This window comes from Oncorhynchus gorbuscha, linkage group LG15 (genome assembly GCF_021184085.1).
Source record: "Oncorhynchus gorbuscha isolate QuinsamMale2020 ecotype Even-year linkage group LG15, OgorEven_v1.0, whole genome shotgun sequence".
Lineage (NCBI taxonomy): Eukaryota > Metazoa > Chordata > Actinopteri > Salmoniformes > Salmonidae > Oncorhynchus > Oncorhynchus gorbuscha.
Genome location: NC_060187.1, coordinates 47,206,958 through 47,220,028, shown reverse-complemented (window position 1 = coordinate 47,220,028; position 13,071 = coordinate 47,206,958). Strand labels below are relative to the sequence as shown.

Below are 13,071 nucleotides of genomic sequence, written 5' to 3'. Positions count from 1 at the left end.
GGTATCGCATATAGTGGATTGTCCCTGCTTTGATACCTGGTTACGCAGTCTGAGACAGGGGAGCTGGTTCACTGCATCTCTAACTTTGTTTCACTGTGGCTTCATAATACTTTTATCTGTGTCAGCTGTAGCGAAATGAAATATAAAAATGACTATTGAGGCTCTTTATATATATATATATATATATGAGAGAGAGAGAGAGAGAGAGAGAGAGAGAGAGAGAGAGAGAGAGAGAGAGAGAGAGAGAGAGAGAGAGAGAGAGAGAGAGAGAGAGAGAGAGAGAGAGAGAGAGAGAGAGAGAGAGAGAGAGAGAGAGAGAGAAGACAAAAGACTGGATTGCATTACTGTAAAGAGATTGACTGGAAAACTTTTATGGCTTGACAAGAACTTGGCCTGGCCTATTCGACAAGGAAAACAAGCAAGATCCATCTATATCCAGGCCTTTCATTACCATGCCAAAACATCAGTCTCAGACCATTTCTGCCAGAAGTTTCATCATACTAATATATGTATCGCATATGGTCAGTGTTTCTCCACTATTAGCATGACGCCCGAGACAGCCAAGTGGCACATAGGATCTGACAGACGGCAGAAGATAACGATGGCATGACAATATGGCTTCATTGCACCAATAGAATACATGAAATAACAATTGGACATGGTTGCCCACAGGCTTGATTGATAAGAGACTGGGAGGGTGGGTACATAAATGATTGACAGCAGGCGGGGACGCTCTGGACCCACAGTCATACAGCGACGGTAACCATGGGTTGACACTGTCCTTTCCAGATACGCCGCAGACGGTTACTGTGGGCTCCCATTGCTTTTCTGCTCCGAATTCAATTACTCTGCGCTTTCAAATTCTAGGCAAGCTATCAGAACTCAAGTTCCCCATACAATTATCCATTTAGTCCTGACATGTAAAAAAAAAAAAAAGAAGCCTCCTCTCTCCCTTTCTCCCCTATTGCTTCTGAGTATTCATGTTTAACTGCATCGTACAGAGTTCTCCCTCCCCTTCTCTTCCAGTACAGAGGTGTGTGGGTCTCTGTGAGCGCTGAGCTGGCTCATGCCTACAGACCTGGCCGTCTAGGTTAAAATTCTGAATCATATGTCTTCATTGCAGGTAGCTGCTACCGGGCCAGAGTCCCAGCCTCTGAAAGATTGCGCTGGCTAAGCAGTCCAGACAGGCCGGAGTGTCAGCGGCTCGTACTGGTACAAACACATTAATATCAACGTCAGTCGCCGCCTGCGCCCTACGCACAGACGGCTCCGGTTTCAGGACAGCGTTCAGGGGAAAAGCCGGGTCATGTGTAGAACCTCAGTTTTAATTAGCTAATGGCACTCGCCGTTTCATCTCCTGTGTCGGAGCTGATTGCTCACAAAAGACTCCATTTACCCGGAGAAAACACCACGCCATCTTGGCAACGGACGCCGCTGTATGTCTCAACGTCTGCTTGTGGGGGGATTTGGGCCACTCTCTTCCAAAAATCAGTCTAATAAATCTAAATATATATGTTTGCTGGTTTCACACCTGTGAAAAAAAGAAGGAAATTCCATGATCTATGCTTTTTTTCCAGCAGGTCCCTGGCTGACTGCAGTCAATTTTCCTTCAGCATATGGTGGTGTGTGTGTCGAGAGAGTGGTTTCATTAGGCAGGTGAGGTGGTGGCTGGGGTGTGTTTTATCATTATGACGTGGGTGGCATCGGTGCCACTCTGAATTCTCAATCGTTCTCAAAACTAAAACCGAAACTTTATTCAATTTGGAGGGTAAAATACCAAATGTGTTCTTAAAGTAAAATGGGTAACACTATTTTAATTGTTGACAGAGATTACCAGGTATATACTTGGAAAGTACATGGTAAAAAAGGTAATTACATCTGTCCTAATTCTGTTGATGGCTATATCTAATATCTTTGAATTAATTATATGTAAAACAAACCATATCTTCCATTTTATTATACAAATTGATAATTGAGGGGGGCACACGTCCCCTCAGTTTCAGTGGGCATTATGCCTCTGGCTCTAAAAGGTCTCCACACACCTGACAAATATGTGCCTTCAGAAAGTATTCACACCCCTTGACCTTTTCCACATTTTGTTGTATTTACAAAGTGCAATAAACATTGATTTGATTGTCTTTTTTTTTGGTCAACGATCTACACAAAACAGTCTGTAATGTCAAAGTGGAAGAAAAAATTCTAACATTTGTAGAAATAATTATGGAAAAAACAAGATAAGTAGATAAGTATTCAACCTCCTGAGTCAATACATGTCAGAATCCCCTTTGGCACAGATTACAGCTGTGAGTCTTTCTGGGTAAGTCCCTAAGAGCTTTCCGCACCTGGATTGTGCAACATTTGCCTATTATTTTTTCAAAATTATTCAAGCTCTGTCACATTGGTTGTTGATCAATGCTAGACAAAAATGTTCATGTCTTGCCATAGATTTTCAAGCAGATTTAAGTCAAAACTGTAACTCGGCCACTCAGGAACATTCACTGTCTTCTTGGTAAACAACTTCAGTGTAGACTTTGCATGTGCTTAGCTCCATTCCGTTTATTTTTTATCCTGAAAAATTCAACAGTCCTTAATAACCTGTTAGGGAAGTCGAGAATTTAAGCAGCTTTTCGCAGCTTTTTGTTAAAAATCGCGCAACATTTCAGCGCCCTGCTATTCATGCCAGGAATATAGTATATGCATATGATTAGTATGTGTGGATAGAAAACACTCAGACGTTTCTAAAGCTGGTTAAATCACGGCTGTGATAACAGAACGTACTTTTCATCGAAAAGTGCATGAAAATCTGATCACTGAAAATGGAAATAAATATCCATGCGCGACTTCAAGGAATTGTTCAAAGTGAACCAATTAAATTAGGCCGAGGTTTCAGTGCCTACAGCTTCCACACGTTGTCTAGAGTCTTGTCATTTGATTCAGCTTTGATTCTTGGTCTAACCGAATCAAGGGAACCGATTCCCTCCGGTCTCCGACCGGATGTTTTGGTCGAGCTCTCTCCAAGACATTTTTTCGAGACGGACATCTATAGAATTTACATCGCCTCCTGATGAATTTTATCGCTTATTAACGTGTACTAATACCTAAAGTTGCATTACAAAAGTATTTCGAAGTGTTTTGTGAAAGTTTATCGTCGACTTTTTTCATTTTAAAAAATGACGTTACGTTAGAAAAAGCTATTTTTTTCCGTTGTTCACACAGTATTCTTAGATCGATATCTAGGCTATATATGGACCGATTTAATCGAAAAAAGACCCTAAATGATGTTTATGGTACATCTAGGAGTGCCAAGAAAGAAGCTCGTCAAAGGTAATGAATGTTTTATATTTTATTTCTGCGTTTTGGTTTGCGCCGGCTAACGCAAAAACTGTCGTGTTAGGTGACGTTGCAGTATTTTGAGGGTGCATGGTATCAGATAATAGCTTCTCATGCTTTCGCCGAAAAGCATTTTACAAATCTGACTTGGTGGATAGATTCACAACGAGTGTAGCTTTAATTCAGTACATTGTATGTCCATTTTAATGAAAGTTTGAAATTTATCAACCTCTATAGGTGGCGCTCTTGAACATTTCCGCTGATTGATGTTCCCACCACGGGACCACGTCCCTAATTAACGATTACAAGCATACTCATAACATGATGTAGCCAACACTATGCTTGAAAATATGGAGAGTGGTACTAAATAATGTGTTGTATTGGATTTGCCCCAAACATAACACTTTCTATTTAGGACAAAAAGTTAATTTCTTTGCCATTTTTTTGCAGTATTACTTTAGTCCCTTATTGCAAACAGTTTTGGAATATTTGTATTCTATACAGGCTACCTTCTTTTCACTCTGTCAATTAGGTAAATATTGCTGAGTATCTACAATGTTGTTGATCCATCCTCAGTTTTCTCCTATCACAGCAATTAAACTCTGTAACTGTTTAAACGTCACCATTGAAATCCCTGAAAAGTTTTCTTTCTCTCCGGCAACTGAGTTAGGAAGGATGCCTGTATTTTTGTTGTTTCTGGATGTATTGATACACCATCCAAAGTGTAATTAATAACTTCAACATGCTCAAAGTGATATTTAATGTCTTCTTTTTGATATTTTTAACCATTAGGTATTCCAGCTATTTGCACAGAGGAAACAGATGAGACATTTTGATTCAGGACCAAATGCTCCAGAAACAAATAGGTGCCCTTCTTTGCGAGGCATTGGAAAACCTCCCTGGTCTTTGTGGTTGAATCTGTGTTTGAAATTCACTGCTCAAACAAGGGACCTTACAGATAATTGTATGTGTGGGGTACAGAGATGAGGTAGTCCTTCAAAAAAATTATGTTAAACAGTATTAATGCTCCGAATGAGTCCATGAAATATATTATTTGACTTGTTAAGCAAAGTTTTACTCATTCATTTGTTTAGGCTTGCCATAACAAAGGGTTTGAATACTTATTGACTCCGGACAAATCAGCTTTTCATTTTTAATTCATTTGTAAAAAATTGTAAAAACATAATTGCACGTCGACATTGTGGGGTATTGTTTGCAGGCCAGTGAGCAAAAAAAATCTCAATTGAATCCATTTTAAATTCAGGCTGTGACACGACAAAATGTGGAAAAAGTCAATGGGTATGAATACTTTCTGAAGGCACTCGTAGGTTAAAGAGTCAACTGAACCACAATGAGTATGTATCTAAAAGGCAACTTGACCCAGTCAACTTCTCAGGTAAGTCACTGACAAAACATTGAGGGAAGCACAAGCGAATCCTTCAACAGGCCTTCTCCACATCCATATAGTCCAACATTGTGCAATACTTTCAATGGACACAATTTTGCCATTCAGTTCATCTGTGGAGACTCGGAGAGAACCAAGTCAAGAACCAAACGCAAGATATGGTCCAGCATGACGTGTCTCATCAAGTTCTACATTATATAGGGTTTAGATGAATATTTATCTGAACTTCAGGGTGCAGAGTGGAGCTATCTGACTCAGAGACATTAAGCCCGCAGGACCGTCTCGATATAACCCACTAAGTTATCAAAGCCGGTGACTATGTCAGGTCTCCGGTTGCTGGATATATTTTTAATATTTATGCAGACAAGATAAAAAAAAAAAATGTAATAAACTAAAACAACACTCCGAATTAGGCATGAAACATAACAGGATATTGCAGAGAGATTATGCCATTTCCTTTTCGCCCGTGTGTCCCTGCCTGCCAGACTACTATACAACAGCCCTGGGGCCTGCATTAATTGTAGTAGTGGGGGGGGGGGCTTTACAAGTTCTCCGAACTCAATGGTTACAGATGGAGTCGCAATTTTTATGGGGGACCGCGTTAAACATAGGTCCGCGTTAAACATAGCCAGGTATGGACAGTGACAAGCGAGAGGTCGGAGAACGACTTTTGTGTTGTGATAATGACTTTTTCCTGCCAAGACACCGCATGAAACAAATGCTGTGCAGCTGGAGGAGGCTGGAGGGGAGGGGAGTGTTATGCTTGGATGTGAGCGCAGCTCCAACTCATGAGCGCCCACTGGAATCTGCCGCTGGAAAGATAATAAAGGAATTAGCTGGGGGGTTGGGGGGTGTGGGGGGTTTCTGGAGCATTTGGTCCTGAATCAAAATGTCTCATCTGTTTCCTCTGTGCAAATAGCTTGAATTCCTAAATGCCTTTGTCTATTGCATGAGTACAGCAAACACAACAGGCATCAGTCAAACGCTTCTGACTGCAGTGGTCACAGACGCATAAGGGCTAAATAAGGATACGAAATAAGATACGACGACATATACACACACATGCTGTGCGTATAAATGCATACCCACTACAAATCATAGCCCACATTTGTGACAAATTATGGCAGGGATCTATCGCCATAGTATTGCACGTGAATGACCACACACTCTCAACCATTATTCAAACACAAACTCATTGCCTCAGACACGTGCAAAACACGTGCAGACTTTCTTCCACTTTCTCTAAGGCTTTCTGTCGAGCTGAATCTAAATACATACTCATTAGAAGTGTTTATGCAAGTCTGAATACATTTCTGTTTTTGTTCAGTTTGAGAACTGAGTGTTAGAATCCAACATGGATAGAATCAATACCTCCTATTGTCTGTGTGTGTGTGCGCATTTATGTATGTTTGAGGCCTTGCTGAGGTCTGAGTGATTGGGAGGCTGTGATGTGTAACTTGGACCCGCACACACACACACACGCACGCACGCACGCACGCACGCACGCACACACACACACACACACACACACACACACACACACACACACACACACATTGCCTCCCGTCCCGAGATAGAGCCCAGCGGTTCCATTACACTGAGGCGAATTGTTCTAGTGTTAGCATCTGGTAAGCATCTCCCCACACAAACACACAAACACACATTTATACATACATGTAGTACAGTACGTATGCATACAGACACACACGAACACACACTCCGTCTATTTCCCTTCCTGTCCCATGTGGCACCAAACTGACCTCCGTGACAGAGTTTGAGACACACTCAGCTTATACTGGCATGAACAGTCACAAGAGAAGAAAAAAATGTGAGTGTTTAATGTATATGCAACACTCTCTGAAAAAATCTAAACCAACAGCTGGACCAAAACACAGGGAATTTTGTTCCCAGAACTCCCTAGAATTCCCAGAATTTGCGTGAAAAACAGCACAACAGAGTTGAGAGAAGATTCACAGCCTGAGCACATTTTGAGCTTCAACATGCACACGCACTAATGAACGATGGCTCTGAGGAACTTCCAGTAACTTCCATTGCTCATTATGCATTCAAATACTACACGACGCCTTCGTGTAAAAAAAAAAAATCCTATAAAATGTAGCTAACAATGTAAAGCAGTGTTAAGTGTCACTTTAACACTTAAACACTTTAACTGCATTTCACTTAACAACTTATGACGCTCGCCAGTTTTCACACGTTCACAATAATGAGCAGCCAGTAAATTATAAAAAATATGATTCTCTTTTTCTATATATCGCCTGGGATTTCATAAAACATAAGTAGAAATAAAACAGGTATTTTTGTGGTGTTAGGCTACGATCGTATTGCACAATAATAATTCTATTTTGGATGGTTTTCCTAGAACGAGGAAGAACATTTCGGACAGGGGTTGGGTGAAACTCTTGAATTGAGCAAGACAAGATATTTTACCATCCATCCCTCTGCTTCGTAAGCCTCTTCTTCTGCTAGACTACTACGTATTTCCCTGTGTTTGGTTTGGATAAAAAAAGCCAGTTCACTTAATACTTGTGGGACAGCTAAACATTTAAACCTTCCATTTAAAGAGATCAAGTGTATGCATTGTTTGGTTATGTTAACCAGATGTGTTAGTTTTTCATGATCTGAATCCCTTCTTAAAAAACGGCAAAGTGAGAGAAAATAAACATGACATCGCCCAACACAAATTGTGGACTATTGTGTATTTGGACTAAATCCTTCTCTAGGTTGGAGGGCTTTTTCCATTTGCTAAGGGATGCTGGGGAGTGACAGTTTGACGTTGATTGGTGTGTTGACTTGTGGAATAGGAGAGCTTCACCTGTAAAGAATACAACCACAAAGCAATTTATACAACGAGCTACACTGCTCCAATTATAATGCTTTTTCTTCAATGGAAAATGTCTGCTTGAAACATACTGCAAAAAAATACTGTGACTACAAATGTATCCATTTTCAATAAAAAAACTAGTCTGATTTTATCATTGGAAAAAAAAACTTTGCAATGAAAAAATGATCCGTATTGCTTTTGGAAACAATGCATCTTGTTGATGTAAATGTTTCCTTGAATCACAATCGACCATCAGTCTCTGAAAATCTATATATATATTTTTTTTTACTTTTATCACTCAAACACGGCACGTTTTTTGGTTGGACACCAACCAATTTCAATGAAATACCAAATAAGGGATATACTGTATTAGGAACTAGTCTACCATCAACTTCACCTGTTCATGTATTACACATGTACTGTACACAGCAGCTCCAAAATGTATGTTTAAATAAAAGTGAGCCGGCTCTCTTGGCCTGCTCTGTGGAAACTGGAAAAAGTCATATGCAGGGATACAATCAAACTGTTTGCACAAGCTGGGAAGTGTCAATTTCACACAGTTAAAATATACTGCGGAAGAAGAAGAAATGTAACCTACAGTACAATGGACCATAAAAAATGGCTTCCATTCAGAAAAGTGGGCTGTGAACAACATTGACTGCCGACACCAACCGTAATGGCTTGGTTCTCTACTCAGGGTGGGGAATTACTAGAATGGCATGGGTACATTCAATATGGCCGCCAGCACACCCATCACGTTTACTTGAATGGGGATTTCCATTCAATTAATTATATTTCTATGGTGGGGAGAGGGACTTACCATACACTTGTTGGGCTTCTCTCCCGAGTGGACCCTCATGTGGATGAGGAGTTTGTAGCGGGCGTTGAAGGGCTTGTAGCGGCGGATGCAGCCGGCCCAGAAGCAGGTGAAGTCCTCCCCTTTGCGCTGGTCGATGTGCACCTTCTCGATGTGCCTCACTAGCTCCTCCTGCTGCTCGTACGCCACACTGCAGTCAATCCAGCGGCAAACCTGCTTGTCGCTGAGCGGCCCACCGTCCTCTCCCCCGACGGGGCTCGAAGTCTTGAGGCCCAAGAGGAGAGAAGATGAAGATGATGTGGGCTGGTTCTGAAGGTGCAGCAAGCCCCCCGGGCTTGGGCCCCCGTACTGGTGCAGGTGGTAGGGTGGGGGCATGGAGGGCCGCGGGGGGGCAGGGTGGTGGGGGTGAGGACGGAGGTGGCTGGCAGCAGTGCGGCCGGTCAGGTGGTTATAATGGTGGTGATGGTGGTAGTGGTGCTGAAAGAGCTCCTCCTCGCTGGGAGAGAAGTCATCTAGAGGCTCCTGTTTCAGAGCTCCTCCACCGGCCCTCTGACAGCCCTCCAGCATAGACACGTTCCCAAGCAGGCCTCCCGTCATCAGGGCCCCACTCATCAGCAGACCCAGCCCATCGGCGCCTGCTCCTCCTCCTCCTCCACCCCCCCGGCTGCATGGAGCCGGGCTCCTCACACAGTCCCTGGTTCTGCTGCTCCGGGTCCAGAGACGACACGGAGGAGGAGGAGGAGCCCGAGGAGGAGCCCGAGGAGAGGGACAGCAGGCAGGCGGCAGGCGAGGGCAGCTGACAACTCTCCTGCGAGAGAGGCTGCTGGGGGCTGCTGCACTGCTGGGGGGGGGTGGGGGCTTGTGGGGGCCAGCCCGGGAGGAGAAGCCGCCGCTGGGCTGGGGTGAGGGGTTTGTCCGGAGCCCGTTGACACAGGCCACCACGGACATCTGGGAGGAGCAGATAATGGCGGTGATATCGATCCCCTCGGTGGTGGTGACGACGGCGTTCGCGACGGCGCTAGCGTTACTGCTGGCAGCGGCGGACTGGGAAGCCAGGGACAGGCAGCGTCTCTTCAGGCTGCTAGTAGTGAGCAGCCGCGCTGAATGACGGGAGCCGCTTGGGGACAAAGACAGCGGGGAGGAGCCATCTTCATTATTAAACGGGTACGCTGAGTCTGCCGATAGAGCACTGCCTAAGCCACTGCCACCACCGCTTCCACCGAGAGGACCCTCCATCTCCCCCCGCCGGACCCCAATGTTTCCCCTGCTGTTCTGGAAGGCACCCTGGATTGTGGTGGGGACCCCTGGTCCCTGTGAGATGTTGTAGCCCATGGATGCCTCCTGTTTGATGGGATAGGAGAGAGGAAGTGCCCTGGTCCCGTTGGAGGTTCCGCAGCCTGGGTCGGGAGAGGCCAGGGATCTCTGGAAGGCAGAGGACCTGTAGAGGGGAAAAACACACGGCAGGGAATCTGAGCAGAGCGAGGCTATTAGGACAACACAGGGGCGAATATGAGCACTATTAGCCGCCCGCTGTTGATAGATAAAGGCCACGGCTGTCTGGGTCCTGCCAAGCCATCCTTCCCACACGCCGCAGCTTTCAGCCCTCGCACAACAGCAAGGCTGTGAGCTGCAGACCTGGCCTAGAGTGGGCTCTCTTTCTCCCCCTCTCTCTTTCTCTGCTCTCCCGTGCTCTCGTTCTTTGGCTACACGAATAACATCTCACCCCAGAGAGCCCCCGCAGAACTAAAAGTCTTTTAGTCAGGGGGTCTAACGTCCACTTCACACAGCCAGCGGACTTTCAGAGAGAAACGGAAGGTTAGTTAGTGACTTGTTGGGGTCCCTTTCAAAACAAGGCAGCATCCACCAGAAACAGATGATCTGGGAGTGATTTCATGAATAAATGAAAGGGGACCTTGAGCCCTGTGAGCAGTTATGAATGGGCATTTATGGCTAAGAATAGGAGAGCGGCAGATAGAGAGGACAGAAGAAGAGGCGATGGATGAGCCTTCTTGTGTGTCACTAGTCTGACAGGCTTTGATGACACAAAGGGGTTAAACCTAAGCCTACATGTTGGGATAAATAGGAGTCACCTGGTTTGTTGGCATAATGGCGGCCTGTGAAGGGTCAGCGTTTACAATACTGTGTATTATGGTGGGAATCTTGCCCCCGGGTGAATGGGGAGCCAGGTCGTATTTCTCCATGCGTCGCTGTGATGTCCTACATAATAATTCCTGTCAGTTCGCTCATTATGGATTTTGTGCAAAGCTCTTGAGTGATGTGAGAAGGCCCCTCTTTCTCTCTCTCCTGTCTCCATGAAGGAATTGCCTTTGTCCTCTCTCTCTCTCTCTCTCTTCTCTCCCTCTCGCTCTCTCTTTCTCTCTCTCTCTCTCTCTCTCGACGCACACTGGGGAAAAGTACTAGATAGAGCCAGAGATGGACTTTTTCGTAGTCAATAAAGAGTGTGTGAGAGAGAGAGAGAGTGCCCCCCCTTTCTTTCATGAGCGCTATTTCCTGTTTGGCTGCAGCGATGGCATTCGGAGACAATATGGGAGAATTGAATGTCTCTCCAGAAGCACTTTGGAGTGTATAGAGGCCAGAGAGGGTGATAGGAATCTTTTTCTGACCAGTGAATAGATGTTACGTAGTGTACCTGCCTCCTCTATGAGAAATGTCATTACATGCTATAGGTAATTACATTTGACAGATGAAGTACGCATTTATATGGGGATTATTATCAATACCATTACCTGCGTAGAATGATTACTGTTCATTTTATCAGTATGATAATGTTATTAGTGTTAATACGATAGTAGAACGTGTACTGCTAACATCATTTCAGGTGTTTCAAAAAATACAAACAATCTGATCAACAGAAACAATCGACAGACGGCTATACTGTTTCAGGCCTGCACTGACCCCTATGTTGCCGGTGTTCTTGTCAGAACCTGTCTTGTCGTTCTTACCTGGCTTCAGCGTGCTGCTGCTGGCTGTCCTGCAGATGAAGGTTGTGTGTGGGTGTGGGCCGCTCACAGTGGACACTGTGGTAATGACCCACTGGACCTGGCTGGCTCCCTGGTGGCACCGGCACCGCCAGACTCTGCCCACAGCGCATCAGTGTGCCCTCACTGCCCCCCAGCTCTGGCCCACTCTCCTTCTCTGGGCAGTACGCACCGCTGCAGCTGCCGTTCACTGGAAAAGGGGAAGAGAAGGGATGAAAATGACAACACTGTCTGTAACCCTCAAAGTCCCTAAAATAAGATAGGATTTTATTCATCCCCAAAGGGGAAGTTTGTTTGCACAAGAAAATACACACAACACCAATAAATACAACACTTATGATGACAATGACAGCACTGTAAACCCCTCAGAGTCCCCCTCTAGCTGGAAGTTGGCTCTGCTAGCCTGTTTCGCTACTCTAACGACAGAACAGAGAGATTAATAACTGCCATAGAGTGCAACAGATCTCCTCTGAGACGCTTCCATCAGTGACATGTTGAAAGTGTATCAAATTACGATCGATCTCTCGAGGACAATCGCTGGCTTCGAAGTTTGTGGACCCGTTGAGATATGGAGTGGTTTTGTGCTCTTTGGTGAACTTTAAAAAAGCTGATGACGTCAAAAGATTAGACTTGTGTAAGTTGTTGTTGAACTGTGTACAGATAAGCAAAAAAAAAAGCATGATTATTATTATTATTATTTTTACTGCATCCAGTTAGCATATACAGTTGGCTTCACAGCCTTCTTCAGTGTGTAGACAATAACACTTTATAGCGTGGATCTCATTGATATTATTAGTACTGTGGGAAAACTAAACAAGAGCGAGGAATTAGCTAATTATTTGCATTGATGAATGTTCCAAAATGTTCCAAGTGTTTGTCACTTTGCTATTGAAGAGACACTCAGTCAATCCACAACCGGGTAATTCTATTTCGATTACAGGAAATGTGTTTTGTGTTGAAATTGTGAGAGAGTTTGCTGAACCACTAGCATAAACAATCTATATATTTAGCACCACATGACATGAATATAACCAAGAAAAGCTTTTTTTTTTTTTGGGGGGGGTTGTGTCTAACAAAATGTTTCCATAAAACACATCAGAATATGACTAGAGATCTGAAATTTGACACATGAAAGTGAGTGAAGGGGGGGGGGTGGCTGTGTATGTCGAAATATTTCCAGAAGGAAAGACAATACCCCCGATGCTCGTTCGTGTGTAGGAGGCCACATGTCCCTGCTCCAACCTCCCTAACTCAATTTCTCAAATTCAATTTAGCTCATAATGATGTTATTGACAATGTTATCACATCTCTTGAGCTATTATCAATGCAGGCACCCAAACACTCCTTAAGTGATATAAAGGAATGAAAGGAAAAAGAGATGGAGGAGGAAGGCATGAGGATAGAGAAAACAGAAAGACGAGGATAAAGTAACAGGCAGAGAAAGATTTTTCTTCTTCTTTTAAACACGATGTAGTCAGCGAGAGAGAAGGAGGGAGGGAGAGGCAGACGGACAGAGAGAGGGAGAGGTTGTGAAGAAGTCACAGAAAAACAAGTTACGGTGGAGATGCGAGGTTGGCATTGGAAAGAGAAAAAGAGACTAGGGGAGAAGTGGCGAGAGGGAGAGGTGATGCACAGGGAGCGAGAGGGGACCGGTATAGAAAGTCAGTGCAACCGCTGC

The 13,071-nt window shown here is 44.3% G+C and overlaps 1 protein-coding gene across 1 annotated transcript in view; it reads right to left on the bottom strand.

The window, feature by feature from the left end:
- The window catches only part of LOC123997401 (zinc finger protein GLIS1), a 119,665-nt gene that overhangs the window by 38,528 nt on the left and 68,066 nt on the right, over positions 1-13,071 (bottom strand). Inside the window, 4 exon segments of the mRNA XM_046301590.1 lie at positions 8,398-9,061; positions 9,063-9,264; positions 9,267-9,832; positions 11,358-11,583. Coding sequence (XP_046157546.1) covers positions 8,398-9,061; positions 9,063-9,264; positions 9,267-9,832; positions 11,358-11,583 — 1,658 coding nt within the window.